The following is a 15958-nucleotide window of genomic DNA, read 5'->3' as shown; positions in this document are numbered from 1 at the left end:
AACATCTACTCGCTAGAAGCAAAAGTGAAGATTTCAACAAAATAAGTTGGAGCACTTTCTGTTTGGTTTACTGAAATAGCATATATGTCAGGATAATGGGGTTTGCTTGAGTCAACAGGTGTGGTTCCTAAGCAACCTTTAAGAGTTTGGATCTGGGTTCCCAAAGGTCTGAGTACATGATTTCTAGATCCTCAGAGTTTCGTATTCTGTATAAAATTGTTTTGTGCATCGTGTAGGCTACACCATTTTTGTATACGTTTAAAACAAGTTTTTGTCCCACAATTTCCCTGGTATACCTTCTTCCTGAATTCACAGCTAATGATGCTCGATCATCGATCAGTCGTGAAATAGTAGTTGGATCCTCACAGTTAGTTAGATAAGTAATTCGCTAATTCTTAGCAAGAGTCACTGACTCTTGTTGGTTAGCTCGTTCGGCTCCTGGTAGTTTGATGTTCGTACGAAAGCTATCGTCCTTCTTCTTGACGAGCAAAGCTGGGGTTACCCAAAACAGGGAAACTTGGTCTGTTATCTTCCTTCTCTATCAATTACTGAAGCTACACTGACAATCCTTGCATCTCCGAAGGTGTAAGTTACTAAGGTGCATTGACTGCAGGTGCGGCGCCTGGAATCAAATCGATGCGAAATTCGACTTGTCGTTGGGGAGTTAATTCTGGCAAGTCTTTGGGGAAGACTTCAGGATATTCCCTTACCACAGGGATATCTTCGAGTTTTGGTTCTTCGGCTCCCTTGTCCACGACATGAGCGAAGAAAACAACACATCCTTTGTGCGAAAAACTCCCGTATCTTCAATGACTGATAGTCCGTAGGGGTGTTCCCTGTTCCATGATTCACCATTGTTTCTTCATTTGCCGTCGGGGTGCGGGTAATAACCTCCGCTTGATTGCTCGACAACCAATCCATCCCAATTACCACGTCGAAGTTTCCTTTCAGCTAGTTATATCGAGTACTGGATATCTATCTTACTTACTACTAAAACAAGTATATTCTGAAGCTAAAATTCGACAACAATGTCAAATAGCACAGACGCAAAATATTGACTAATATGAGACGTACCGATGGCCATGTTTGGATCCTGGCGTGCTTCCCCAGCTCCGGTGTTAAACATTTTTCCCACGATCTTGTTTAATCTCCTTTGGGCAATCTTTCCTAAAGTGCCCCATGTCACCGCAGTTATAACATCCTTGCCCTTTCTTTCCACGTTTCGTCTCATGCCAACACGTCTCCTTGTTGTTCCCCCTTTTGCCACAATTGTCACACTTTCCATTTTTTCATCGGCCGGTATGATGACGTCGACACTTGTCGCATTTAGGTAGTTTACCCATGTACTCTTTTCCCTTTCTGGCCTTGTTGTTGTTATTCGTCTGGGTACCCTGCTTGAAGTTTCCAAACTTTCTCTTGTTATCTCCAGATGACTCCACATGAGTCTCCTTTTTCTCTTCAGGGATTGAAAATTTGTTCAACCTGATTGCCTCTTCAGTCAAGGCCACACTTAGATCAATGGCCTCAGCGATCGTTGCAGGCTTTGATGTCGTCACCATGCTCATGATTTGGGGTGCCAATCCCCAAATGAAACACTCAATCTTCTTAAACTCTGGATCTACCATATAGGGGACAACACGCGACAGAACATGGAATTTCTCCACGTACTCGGCTATTTTTGGACCTTCCATCTTCAAGTTCCAGAACTCGGTTTCCAACTTCTGGATTTCTGGTCTCGAACAGTACTTCTTATGCATTAGTTCTTTCAGTTGATCCCATGTCAAAGCATACGCAGCAGCCTCACCCATCGTCTGAACCTAAAGGTTCCACCATGACAGAGTCCCATCTTGAAGCACTCCAGAAATGTACGCGACCTGATGCTCTGGGGCACATTTGCTCAACCGTAAAACAGAATCCGTCTTCTCAACCCAGCGCACTAAGGCTAAGGCACCCCCAGTGCCGTCGAAATTTTGGGGCTTGCAGCCCAAGAACTGTTTATAGGTGCAGTCGCTGGGTGGGTTATTTCCTGAGGTACCTCCGCTGCGCTCGGAGCGAAGGGCCTCGTACTGTGCGATGTCCTGTAAGATGCGCTCTTGTATTTCCACCTCTGTCGTCAGAAGAGCGGTGTTGGTATCGGTGTTTCTTTGAGTCGACATCTTCCTAGAAGAAGATCGGTTAGGTCAGGTCTTGATTGTTCAGGGAGTGCATATAGTTGTTTAGAGGTCATATGTACATACACATATTAGATTATCATATCAACCATTCAAGCAATAGCATAATCATAGCATAGCCAAGTAATTTGGGAATTATGTTTAATTAGAGCATAGCAAGCAAGCACGTAGCATTATAATTATAGCACACCCATATAGATCAACAACATGCTTAACGAAGATATAGCGACTGAGCTTTCATTTGTTATTGGCCACAAAGGATTGTCGCATATTTAATGATGATTGGGCTCTCATCATTCTCCGACCACAATTGCATTGTCTTACAAAATGTATTACATCAAAAGGGTCACAGGGTCACCCTACCCTTGTCCAATAACCATATCAAAACCACGTAGTCAAAAGTGGTCTTCAAAACTCTTCTCAATCTCGGCTTATCATTAGTGTCTTTACCCAAAAGTAATGCAGTCCGCATAATCTAGAAACCAACTATAGTGGTGACTGAGGTGGAGGAGGAAAGAAAAGTAAACTGCTAACATGTGTAAACTCCTTCTCGAGCTTGTATATACGTCGAAGTAGTTAACTGATCTGCCGCTCGATAGTAAAGAAACGAGCATCGAAAACCTGGGAAAGGCGTAACAGCAGCAGGTGAGAGCGCAAAAGAAGTCTTTGATAAGTGTTGAGGATCAAAGTATACTGGCAATAGACAGGGTGGAGGTCGTGGTGTCAGCTCAAGCTCCAAAACTTTGTGACTTATATCCTCAAACTATAGCTGATGTTACAGAAGCACTCATCCCGTGTGTAGCCTCCATAATGTTCGGGGATCATAACTAGCCAAGAAATAATGAAACAATGCTTCTAGCAATATTTTGGTGTAACACCCCGTGTTTTCGAATGTCAAAGTCAAAGTCAAAGTCAAAGTCCAAGTCAACTTTGACTTCTTTGACTGTTAATGGTCTTTTCTTGTTTTTGTATTATGTGGAGTAAGTGTTGTCTAAATGAAATGACCGAATGTTTAATCAATGCGACCGATTTACGACTGTGAATAGTAGGAAGTAACAATGAGATAAAGTTAATCAATCGATAATCAAGTAATCAAATCAATCATCTAACTCGAACCTCGAATTATGCGAATCTTGGTATTGCTATATGTGTGTGTGTGTGCCTTAAGTGTTACTTGTGCATGTTTACTTTATGTTTTGTGTGGTATTCAATCGAATCAATCGAAACTCGAATCGAAACTCGAAAAGCAATCAAACTCAATCGAAACCGACATCGAAACGTGACTTATAGATGATTGTATGTTAGATATAGTAGTTGGGACTGAAAGTAATTTGACTAGGAACTTTACCATATTCGTATCATCGTCCATCGAAATCGAAATATCGAAAACCGTCGCGAAACACTCGAAAAGGGGTTCCTGATCGAACAGGAGTCACTGATCGAACAGGCTAGCCGATCGAACATGCTGTTCGATCGAGCAGCCCAGCCGATCGGAGATCCTGGCCGATCGGCTACCACTTTCCTCTTTTGGAGCCTATAAATAGCCCTGTCATTGTCACTCTTTCTACTTTTGGAAAGCTCTGACCGAACCAGCCCTTGTTCTTCACCTTTTCTCAGATTTCTCTCAACTCCGGTAAGTTTTCCTCCTAATTCTTGTACGTTTTTTATCATTACACGATTCTACACCTTTCTATCTTTCAAAACTTGATTTCTAACCGTGAAATCACCAAGATCTAAGTGTTCTTAAATGATGTCATCATGGTGTTCTTGAAAAACATCATACCTTGGCCTCATTCAACCATGAATAGCTTATATCTGACCGATTTCCACATAAACAAACTAAGATTTTTAAGAATCTTAACATTCTCATGGAAAAGAAGATTGAAATAAGGATTTCCAACTTTCTTTCAACTCTTTTACACTCAAAACCTTAAAAACGATAGAAACGGAGCTCGAACAAACTAACTAATCATTCTAACAGTTAAGAGGTTCAAGATTCGGATTCTATCTACAAGGTTCACCGATTTCGGGTTAAAACATCAAACTACCATTCCGAACAGTTCACCGGCCGGACTTGGGTGATTCCTGTCCGAACCGGTGAAGCAAGTAAGAACCCACGTTCTACGGTTTAACTCGCTGTCAAAATACCTTAAAATCATGACAAATAATCAAACAGCCAAGTGTTAGACGAAAGGCCGACCATGTCAGAATTGCTGGCCGAACGGCTAGGCTGTTCGAGCGAACAGCCCAGTCGATCGGATATACCAGCCGATCGGCCGGGCCAGCCGATCGGCTAGCACATGGTTCCACACTTTTCACTTTTCAAACTTCATGAAGTATGCTATTGACGAGGTGATGTTCGATCGAATACGCTAATCGATTGGTAAACATTACTCTTCGGATCATGAGATACTATGCTTCAGCACTTAATCAATTTTGCAACTCGCTCGTAGTATGGAGTGCCAGCCGATCGAACAGGCTGTTCGATCGAGTGACATCCTGCTGAGAACTACTTCTGAAGTTCCTAGCCGATCGGTTAAGCCGGCCGATCGAACAGACCGTTCGATCGATCGACCTGAAAGGTAGGAACACTTCAGTGTTCTCAAACACTACAACGAAAACTTCAAAAGTTCAAACCATCATACACAAACACATCAGAGGAAGAAACAATCCACTCGAATGGGCCAGCCGATCGAGCCTATCGGCCGATCGAACAGGACTGTTAGCCGAACGAACAGCCCGTTCGATCGAACCTGCTGTTCGATCGACCAGGCTATTCGATCTAGTCACACTTGTTTACATTTCCGCGTTACTCATTGTTGTACTATCGAACTATTCAGGCTAACCCTACTCTCAGCGATCCCTTCAATCCATAATCAATCACTGTGAGTATACTCGAACCCTTTTTGCTTTAGCACTTTTGGGTGTTACATACGTTACCTATCAAAATCACAATCGAACACACTATTCAAACTATTTGAACGCTAACCTATTGCATGTATTACGTGACTAAATGTATGCTTGTTGTTATTTTTACACGTGGAATGCTGTCTACCTGCCTTAGCAACGTAGTACTATAGTTTGGACTCAACACCCGTTCTCACGGGGGTTGTTAAGGACAATTACTTGCATGGATTACGGTGGTAATCATGTATTGCGAACTGTCTCGGACAGTCAACCCGCAGTCGTTGGTATCGATAGGTCCATGTCGATAATTAACATGCATCATTTCCCTCTGTGTACGTGTTGGTTATGCGTAAACTATTCGAATTCTATATGCTATTATCAAACTTGTATGCTCACCTTTACATTTTATGTATTGACTTTATTTTAACGTATGTGACAGGTGTTTAGGATGTTTGCTTGCTAGGGAAGTGAAGCTAGAATAAAGCTTTAGAGGCCCCCAACAAATAGTTGTCTGTCAGGAACAAGCAACTAGGGCATAGTTGTCTGTAGATCTTGTCAGGATGGGTCTTTAGGAGCATTTGAACAATATTTATGTTTTGTATTAACTTAAATCTGAGTTGTCGGAACAGAACTACTTGTTTAGATGTTATCTGTAATAATGTATTCGTTTATTCGGGATACGGTATGGGACGTATCTTTAACTGGATTATATAGATAGTTGTTATGGAAACTTCTGAACAATCTGTTTCGCTCAGTGCCATGCCCCGATGATTTCGCCATCGGTTGGGGTGTGACAGATTGGTATCAGAGCCATAACTTTAGGGAATTAGGTAAGACACGACCTAGTCCGGGTCGCTGTCATAGAGACCTAGACTATAGTTAGGAACCAACAGACCAAGCTTATGTGCTCTACTCTGCAATTATTCGCTATCACTGCACTCGAAATTTTCAATTAAAGTTAAGCGATATTGGTCAGGAATAGGTGTGAAAGCCGCAAACTCCCGACTAGATTGCCTGACTTATGATGATTTTATCCATTCACTCATGCTTGTCCAGATATTTCCAATAACGTACGAGGAGAATTATACCAAATCAGGAGTGAAATCCCCATTTTGATGAAAATTCTCCTTAGGTTTTCTTAAAACAAGGAAGAAATTGCTAAGCCGGGGGTGAAACCCTAACGTTGGCAAATTGTTCCGAATATTATTTCATCTCACCAAGGCATTCGACGGACTCCAACGACCTGAACTCACAAGTATGACCTAGGGAATACGCGCGGAATGCCCAAGAATCGAGGCAGAAACGCGATTCCGAAAGTCAAAAGTGACGACAAGTCTACTGCGAATAGTCGAATCGCTTTGGGTAGTCGATGTCTAGTAGCCGCAGACAACCAATTTCTCGATTTCATGTGTTTCGATTCTGAGCCCGCAACCGCAGACTCTGATGATGCATTGATTTTTATGTGTTTTATGTGTGTTTGCCTGTTTAAATGTTTAATTTTGATGATCGCTCGATTTTTGCTATCACTCCGATTAACACACTCGACTCGCATTGCTATTCTATCTTAATTCAATGTTCAGTTGCAACCTAGACGATATCATACTATGCTATGCTATACAACTAAGATAGACTATATTATACGACGCTATTCGATATACTATACGCGACCAATATATACGAACGACACGCGAGCTTTGAAGGATAGGTTTCTGTATTCTGACTACCTCTGCGACTAAATAGGAATGTGTTCTGTGTTTATATGTTTCTGTGCTCTAGATGCTTGTGTGTTTCCGTGATCTATGTGCTCTACGTACTTCTGTGCTCTATGATTTCGTGTATCTGTGGTTATGTGCCTATGCGTTTATGTGAAATGTGTTTCGACGTGTTCCTAAGCTTTAGTAGTCTAGACGTGTGAGGTGAGATTCGATTACGTTGTGTTGAGTCCCGTGACGATGTCTGTTGCAGACCATGTCGTCGTCTGGATCCCGACACCATCTGACTCGTCAAGAGAAGAGGGATAAGCGTCTTGCCGCTATCATCGCCAAAAGTGTAGCAAAGGCTGTGAGCAACGTTTATGAGAACGCCAGCAAGTCGTCTGAAGAATCGCGAACAGACGCTCACAAAGATGCCAACAAGGCTGTTTTCAGTTTCAAGCAGTTCAAAGCATGCGGACCCAAAGAGTTCACCGGAGAAGATGGCCCTACCGCCATGTTTCACTGGTTTGACTCAGTCGAAGTCACTCTGCGACAAAGCGGATGTCCTGAGAATCTCCGCACTCTCAATGCTACAGGCGTCTTCCAGTCCCGTGCTCTAGACTGGTGGATAGCCGAACGAAACAAGCGCGGAAATGATGCAGCTTACGAGCTAACATGGGAGGAGTTGAAGGCAATCATGATCGACGAATTCTGCCCTCCTCATGAACGCCAAAAGCTGGAGGACGAGTTTTGGACCATCAAGCAGAAGGATGGAGACAACGCTGCTCTCACTGCTCGCTTCAAGCAGCTTAGCATCATATGTCCCGATCAGGTCAAGACCCCAGATCAAACCATCAAGAAGTACATTCGAGCTCTGCTCGATTGTGTAGCCGACTTTGTTCACGCCGCCAAGCCAGCGACGATTGAAGAGACTTACCTACTCGCCGATGAGATCAATGACAAGCGAGTGAAATCTGGCTTTTGGGATAAGCAAACCAAGTCTCAGCACCAAGCCACCGCAACAACATCCACCGACACCGCCACTGCTCAATCCTCCAAGTCATCAAGAAGAAAGAAGAAGCACAACAACAACAGCTCCAGCAACAAGAGCTGTGCTGCCGCAACAACTGCTGCTCCTCTACAAGCTGTACCAGCTCAACAGCAACAGCACCACCGCTCAGCTCTAGTGATCAATGCACCGCCAGCGAAGCATGCATACACAGGCCCTCACCCGCTCTGCCCGACATGCTCGTATCATCATCCAGTGGGTCTAGCCTGTCGTTTTTGCGCTCACTGCAACCTTTACGGTCATTTCACCGCGAACTGTCGTTTTGGTCCCCGTCAAGCCCCAGTGCAAGCTACTGTCAACCAAGCTCTACTCCCCGCCCCTCAAGGCCAACAAGCAGCTCAAGCACCTGCAGTCAATGCTCGAGTCTGCTTTGCATGTGGTGACCCTAACCACTTTGCAAACAGGTGCCCGAACAGGGTGGTTAAGCAAGAGCCCCAGTAGCCCCAGCAGCAAAACAGCAGCCTCAGCAACAGCAGCAAGCAGCCCATGCTCGAACCTTCAACATCAATGCCCGCCAGGCTCAGGCGGATAACAACGTGGTTAATGGTACGTTCCTTGTGAATGGTATTTATGCATCATGTTTATTTGATACTGGAGCCGATAACTGCTTTGTGTCGTTTGAATTCGAGAAGCTTCTTAGTCGTAAGCGCTCTTATCTGTCCTCGTCATTCGAAGTCGAAGTCGCTACTGGAAGAACTGTCGCCGTTAACTCTGTTCTTCGTGATTGTACTCTCGAGCTCAACAATCACATCTTTCCAATCGACCTTATTCCGATGCAACTTGGAAGTTTCGACGTCATAGTAGGCATGGACTTTCTTCGCGAAAACCATGCTGAAGTTGTGTGCTTTGAAAAGATGATTCGATTCTTGCTCGCAAATGGTGATCTTCTATGTGTATACGGTGAAACTGCGTCGAAAGGTCTCAAGCTCATGTCATGTGTACAAGCCAGCAAGTATCTCCGCAAGGAATACCGAGCCTTCTTGGCCAACATTGTAGTAGCGGAGAAGGAAAAGAAAAAGAAAGCCGAAGTCAAAGACGTTCCAGTGGTTCGTGAATTTCCTCAGGTGTTCCCTGATGATCTTCCTGGACTACCGCCAAGTCATGATATCGACTTTCGTATTGACCTTATTCCTGGAGCTAACCCCGTTGCCAAAGCTCCTTACCGACTCGCTCCATCCGAAATGCGGGAACTCTCAAACCAACTCCAGGAATTACTCGAAAAAGGCTTTATTCGCCCGAGCACCTCTCCTTGGGGCGCGCCCGTCCTTTTCGTCAAAAAGAAGGACGGATCATTCCGAATGTGCATCGACTATCGGGAGTTGAATAAGCTAACCATTAAGAACCGATACCCTTTGCCCCGAATCGACGACTTATTTGATCAACTGCAAGGTGCCCAGTGTTTCTCGAAGATCGATCCACCTTCAGGCTACCATCAATTGCGGATTCAAGAGGAAGACATCCCCAAAACCGCTTTTCGAACCCGGTATGGCCATTACGAATTCGTTGTTATGCCTTTTGGTCTAACTAACGCACCCGTGCTCTTTATGGATCTGATGAATCGCGTGTGTAAGCCTTTCTTAGACCGCTTCGTCATCGTGTTCATTGACGATGTCTTGATCTATTCCAAATCGAAGACCGAACACGCGCAACATCTACGTTTGGTTCTCGAATTACTTCAGGGGAACCAACTCTATGCCAAGTTCTCCAAGTGTGAATTCTGGTTAGAGGAAGTTCAGTTTCTGGGTCACATTGTGAATAGTCAGGGAATACACGTCGATCCCGCGAAGATTGAAGCCGTCAAAAGTTGGATTACGCCTAAGAACCCGTCTGAAGTTCGTTCTTTTCTCGGACTGGCGGGCTACTATCGACGATTTATTGAAGGATTCTCCAAAATCGCTGTGCCGCTTACCACTCTTACTCATAAAGACAAGCCTTTTGTGTGGGGAACCGCACAAGAGACTGCCTTTCAAACCCTCAAGCACATGCTGTGCAACGCACCGATTCTTACGCTGCCCGACGGAAGCAATGATTTCATTGTCTACTGTGATGCTTCCAACCTTGGTCTTGGTTGTGTCCTCATGCAGCGAGACAAGGTTATAGCTTACGCATCTCGACAGCTCAAGATCCACGAGAAGAACTATACAACCCATGACCTCGAGCTAGGCGCGGTTGTCTTTGCATTGAAGATTTGGCGACACTACCTGTATGGCACTAAGTGTACAATCTACACTGATCACAGGAGTTTACAACATATCCTTAATCAGAGGGAACTAAATACGCGTCAACGCCGATGGGTAGAACTCCTCAACGATTACGACTATGAGATTCGTTATCACCCAGGCAAGGCAAATGTGGTTGCCGACGCGCTCAGCAGAAAGAGTTATGTGCTCAGTATCCGAAACGTTCAAGCCCAGCATAACCTCGAAACCCTCATCCGCGAAGCTCAACATGCCTGCTTTAACGAGCGTACATTGAAGAAAGAGAGGATCTATCACGATGGAGCTCAGTTAGTAAGCAAAGCTGACGGGATATTCTACTATCTGGACCGAATTTGGATCCCTAAGCGGACCGATTTGCGAAAGATTATCATGAATGAAGCCCACAAATCCCGATATTCTATTCATCCCGGTGCTGATAAGATATACCAGGAACTTCGTTACAAGTACTGGTGGCCGGGTATGAAACGTGATATCGCTCTTTACGTTGGAAGTTGCTTAACCTGCGCAAGAGTCAAGGCTGAACATCAAAGACCTTCTGGCTTACTCGAACAACCACCGATACCTATATGGAAGTGGGAGAGTATAGCTATAGATTTCATAACGAAAATCCCGCACACGCAATCAGGTCACGACAGTATTTGGGTTATAGTTGATCGTCTGACCAAATCCGCCCACTTCTTGCCAATACGAGAAGACTATAAGGTGGAACGACTAGCCCAGATCTACACCGACGAGATCATTTGTAATCATGGTACGCCTCGCGACATCATCTCTGACCGCGATGCTCGGTTTACTTCTCGATTGTGGGAAACTTTTCAAGCGGCTCTTGGTACGTCGCTTAATCTGAGTACTGCATTCCATCCACAAACCGACGGACAGACTGAGAGAACGATCCGTACTCTTGAAGACATGCTCCGGGCGTGTGTCATAGATTTTGGTGGTAGTTGGAACAAACACCTGCCGCTAGTCGAATTCTCGTATAATAACAGCTATCATGCCAGCATCCAAATGGCACCCTTCGAGGCTTTGTATGGAAGGAGATGTCGATCGCCTATTGTGTGGCACGAGATCGGTCACTCGCAACTAACCGGTCCCGAGATTCTACAAGAAACGACTGACAAGATCCACCAAATTCGAGACAACTTGGTGAAAGCTCGGAACAGACAGAAAAGTTATGCCGATAGAAGACGCAAGCCCCTTGAATTTGACGTTGGCGACTACGTACTCCTAAAGGTATCACCTTGGAAGGGTGCAGTCAGATTCAGCAAGAAAAGGGAAACTAGCGCCTCGATATGTTGGACCTTTTAAGATTCTGGAAAGGATCGGAAAAGTTGCCTACAGACTCGAACTACCGGAAGAACTCAGTAACGTCCACCCGACTTTCCATGTGTCTAACCTCCGAAAGTGCCTTGCTGATCATGATCTAATCGTACCACTCGACGATCTCCAGGTCAACGAAACCTTGCACTTCGTGGAAAAGCCTGTCGAAATTATGGATCGCCAAACCAAGCAACTCAGGCGCTCGCGCATCCCTACCGTGAAGGTCCGATGGGAAGGCAAGCGAGGCGCGGAGTTCACTTGGGAACTCGAAAGCGACATGAAGGCCAAGTACACGCAACTGTTTAAATAAAGATCCGAAACGTCAAATTGGTAAACGACTCACGGTGATGTGCAGCTTCGAGCCTAATTTCGGGACGAAATTCCCTAAACAAAGGGAGGCTGTAACACCCCGTGTTTTCGAATGTCAAAGTCAAAGTCAAAGTCCAAGTCAACTTTGACTTCTTTGACTGTTAATGGTCTTTTCTTGTTTTTGTATTATGTGGAGTAAGTGTTGTCTAAATGAAATGACCGAATGTTTAATCAATGCGACCGATTTACGACTGTGAATAGTAGGAAGTAACAATGCGATAAAGTTAATCAATCGATAATCAAGTAATCAAATCAATCATCTAACTCGAACCTCGAATTATGCGAATCTTGGTATTGCTATATGTGTGTGTGTGCCTTAAGTGTTACTTGTGCATGTTTACTTTATGTTTTGTGTGGTATTCAATCGAATCAATCGAAACTCGAATCGAAACTCGAAAAGCAATCAAACTCAATCAAAACCGACATCGAAACGTGACTTATAGATGATTGTATGTTAGATATAGTAGTTGGGACTGAAAGTAATTTGACTAGGAACTTTACCATATTCGTATCATCGTCCATCGAAATCGAAATATCGAAAACCGTCGCGAAACACTCGAAAAGGGGTTCCTGATCGAACAGGAGTCACTGATCGAACAGGCTAGCCGATCGAACATGCTGTTCGATCGAGCAGCCCAGCCGATCGGAGATCCTGGCCGATCGGCTACCACTTTCCTCTTTTGGAGCCTATAAATAGCCCTGTCATTGTCACTCTTTCTACTTTTGGAAAGCTCTGACCGAACCAGCCCTTGTTCTTCACCTTTTCTCAGATTTCTCTCAACTCCGGTAAGTTTTCCTCCTAATTCTTGTACGTTTTTGATCAGTTTGAGGTCTAGATTACAAGTTATGCTCATTAGCGTAATTAGAAGCCTTCTTAGTAATTAATTAGCATAATTAGCATGTAGCCTATCTAAACCTGATTTTTATATCAAAAATTTATACCCACTGATGTATAATAATATTTTGGGAATTTTAAAGATTTTTGTTTATTTTTAGGCTGAGCATAACTTAGAATTTTAAGCTTAATTCGGCTAATGCCAGTTTTGCCCTTTTGGGCTATAAAATAAGTTTTATAAATCCTTTTGACCTCAAACCTTTTTCTACTGATCTATTATGTTAAATACATTATTTTGAGCCTTCTGGAATTATAAAAATATCAGCTTTTCTTTTAAAACTCGGAATTGGCTCCAAATCGCCTTTTTAGGCATTTTTACGACATAGTATATGTCAAAACTAGTTTATATATATATAAGAGTTAATACCTACTGATATGTTTAGTAAAATTCTATATTATAATAGTAAACTAAGGTTTCAAACTCTGATTTCCAGTTTTGACCTTTTAGGCTTATGTGAAATTACCAAAATGCCCTTTCGGTGCATCGGATGGTCATAATTAATAAAATTCACATACATATGACATCCTACTGTTATAACATAGTAAACTAAGCATATTTACTGATTCATTCAGATATATAACTCAGATTGCTAGTTTAACTCTTTTACACCCTTTTAAATGACCAAAATGCCCTTATGAGGCATAAATTGAGTTTAAAATTATTTTGGGCATAATAGGACATATCTTACTGATATTACAACATATTTGGTGCATATAATCTCAGGAAACTTGTATATGATTTATATGGTTACCCGTTACGCATTTTCGCGTTCGGATTGGCTTATGTAACTAGTTTTACGCATATTAGCCGAAACGGGTCAAACCATATCATCTTTGTTTCAAAATCCAGAATGTGTTTAGTTTACCCATAATATACAAGTCTCCAAACTTATTGGGTCTAAATCACATTCCTTCCCGGTTTTCGCCTTCCATGTGATTAAACCGTATTTATTCCTTGGAACTAACCGGTCTAAGCTTAAGCTATATTAAAGACCCGTTAGGATTCTAATAGGTTATTATAAACCTTCGTTCCAGAATAGGAGACCAGTAAAAGACACTTGCATTTGCTTATTGTGGTTTATTACTTACTCAGGTAAATACTTTTAACTTATTTTCCCTTATACGGGCTTGGGGTACGGTATATAAAATACCGCTTGGTCGGGCAATTGACCCTAACTCATTAGTAGTTGGGTATTATCAATGTGACCCGTTTAAAAATTGGTTTTGTTTGTTTTACGCCTTTGGGAGTTTAATGACCATATCCCGGATATCCTTGGCATCATTCACGAAATTGCCACGACCTTGACACGCGGGTGTAGGCGTACACCCGACAATGTGTCCATATTATTCAGGTATAACCGTTGGTTTCCCGCCGCGGATTTATACTATGTGGTGTGTCTATTAACCTTAAACCCGGCACGAACCGGGCGACTGAACGCATAACGAACATGTAATTCTTTTACAAGTTTAGATTTAATTAATTATCCCAAGTTATAAAAAATTTTGTGCCATGTGCATTTAAATCAATTTTTACAACATTTTCAAAATGAGTCAGTTAAATTGTATTTACCAGTGTAAACTGACGTATTTTCCCCAAAAAGATTAAGTGCAGGTTCTACACGTAATAGGCTGGCTACTCCTTAGCATCGTTAGAGTCTCGCAAGCTTGGGATGCCTTTCATATGTTGAACAATTTTCCTTTTTATATTGATCCGCCTGTGGATCTATTTCAGCTACTATGTGATACCTGGATATTATATTTTTGTTTGGTTGAAATAAATATATTTTATTGCTTCCGCTGTGCATTATAATTTGTGTTGTTTGACTATGATGATATCAACTACGTCACGATACTCCCCCACCGGGCCCACCGGTGACACGTGGAAATTAGGGGTGTGACAATATCTTTGTAAATAAAGATACACTTGAATTCCTTTCATTGATAGGATCAAACATATATACAAGATACAATCCCATAATTTAGGGAATAAATAATTACAAAGATCCTATCTCTATTTACAAAGCTATTCTATTCTATTACACCCCCGCAGTGGAAGCAAGAGGTGGGCGAATGTTGAGACTGGAGCGAAAATCATCAAATAACACCCTTGGTAGGCCCTTGGTAAAGATGTCAGCAATCTGAAGACGAGTGGGGGTATGAATAATTTTGATCGTACCACGTTAAACATGTTCACAGACGAAATGAATGTCTATCTCAATGTGTTTTGTGCGTTGATGTTGGACAGGATTGCTGGACAGATAGATGGCGCTGATATTGTCACAATACACTAAAGTGGCTTTCGAGACGGGCTGACGCAACTCGAGAAGAAGGTTACGGATCCAACAAACTTCAGCCACGACATTAGCAACCGCACGATATTCTGCCTCAGCACTGGAGCGAGAAATAGTCGACTGGCGCTTGGAGGACAAAGATAAAAGATTCTGACCCATATAAACACAGTATCCTGAAGTGGAACGACGGGTATCCGGACATCCAGCCCAATCCGCATCTGTATAGGCTCGAAGAGAGATGTCAGAACATGGTGAGAGAGTGAGACCATAAGTGGCTGTGCCGCGAATGTAACGAATAATACGCTTCAAAGCGTTCCAGTGAGCGGAGCTGGGGTTATGCATTTGAATGCAAATTTGTTGAACCGCATAACAGATGTCAGGCCTAGTAAACGTGAGATACTGAAGCGCACCAGCAAGGCTTCGGTATAATGTGGGGTTATCAAAAGGAACACTAGATGTTGTGCTAAGCTTTGGTTTCGTGTCCACAGGAGTTGCGACAGGGTTGCATGTAGCCATGCCCGCTCGATTGACAATGTCAAGAGCATAAGATTGTTGCAAGAGAAACATTTGGGAACCAGTACGAGTAACCGTAATACCCAAGAAATAGCTGAGAGGTCCAAGATCTTTCATTGCAAATTCAGCCGCGAGGCTGCCCATGAGTTTCAATCAAAGAGAATCTGATGAAGTGGTGAGAATAATATCATCGACATAGATCACTAGGTATGCTATGTCACCCCCGTGATGATATGTAAAAAGAGAATTATCGCATCGACTTTGTAAAAATCCCATAGAAGTAACAAAATCTGTGAATCGTTGTTACCATGCCCCTGGAGCCTGTTTAAGACCATAAAGTGACTTTTTGAGGCGACACACAGGGTCAGGATAATCTCTGTGCCGAAAACCCATAAGTTGATACATATATACCGTCTCGGTAAGATGTCCATGTAGAAAAGCATTCGTGACATCTAACTGGTGAATGGGCCAAGATTTTGATAATGCCAAAGTTAGAACTGTCCGAATAGT

At 43.0% G+C, this 15958-nt stretch overlaps 1 protein-coding gene across 1 annotated transcript; it reads right to left on the bottom strand.

Annotated features, from left to right (window-relative positions):
- Positions 1-14824: 14824 nt before the first annotated feature.
- Positions 14825-15592, bottom strand: LOC110876102 (uncharacterized mitochondrial protein AtMg00810-like). Its single transcript, XM_022124280.2, has one exon. The coding sequence runs from the start codon at positions 15590-15592 to the stop codon at positions 14825-14827; it is 768 nt and encodes a 255-aa protein (XP_021979972.2).
- Between the last annotated feature and the right edge of the window lie 366 nt (positions 15593-15958).

Source organism: Helianthus annuus, chromosome 9 (genome assembly GCF_002127325.2).
Source record: "Helianthus annuus cultivar XRQ/B chromosome 9, HanXRQr2.0-SUNRISE, whole genome shotgun sequence".
In the NCBI taxonomy this organism is placed as follows: domain Eukaryota; kingdom Viridiplantae; phylum Streptophyta; class Magnoliopsida; order Asterales; family Asteraceae; genus Helianthus; species Helianthus annuus.
Note: the sequence above shows the minus strand (reverse complement) of the source record. Positions and strands in the feature narration are given on the sequence as shown.

Coding starts and splice junctions, on each gene's coding strand:
- LOC110876102 (XM_022124280.2), bottom strand. CDS start 15,592: ATGGGCAGCCTCGCGGCTGAATTTGCAATGAAAGATCTTGGACCTCTC.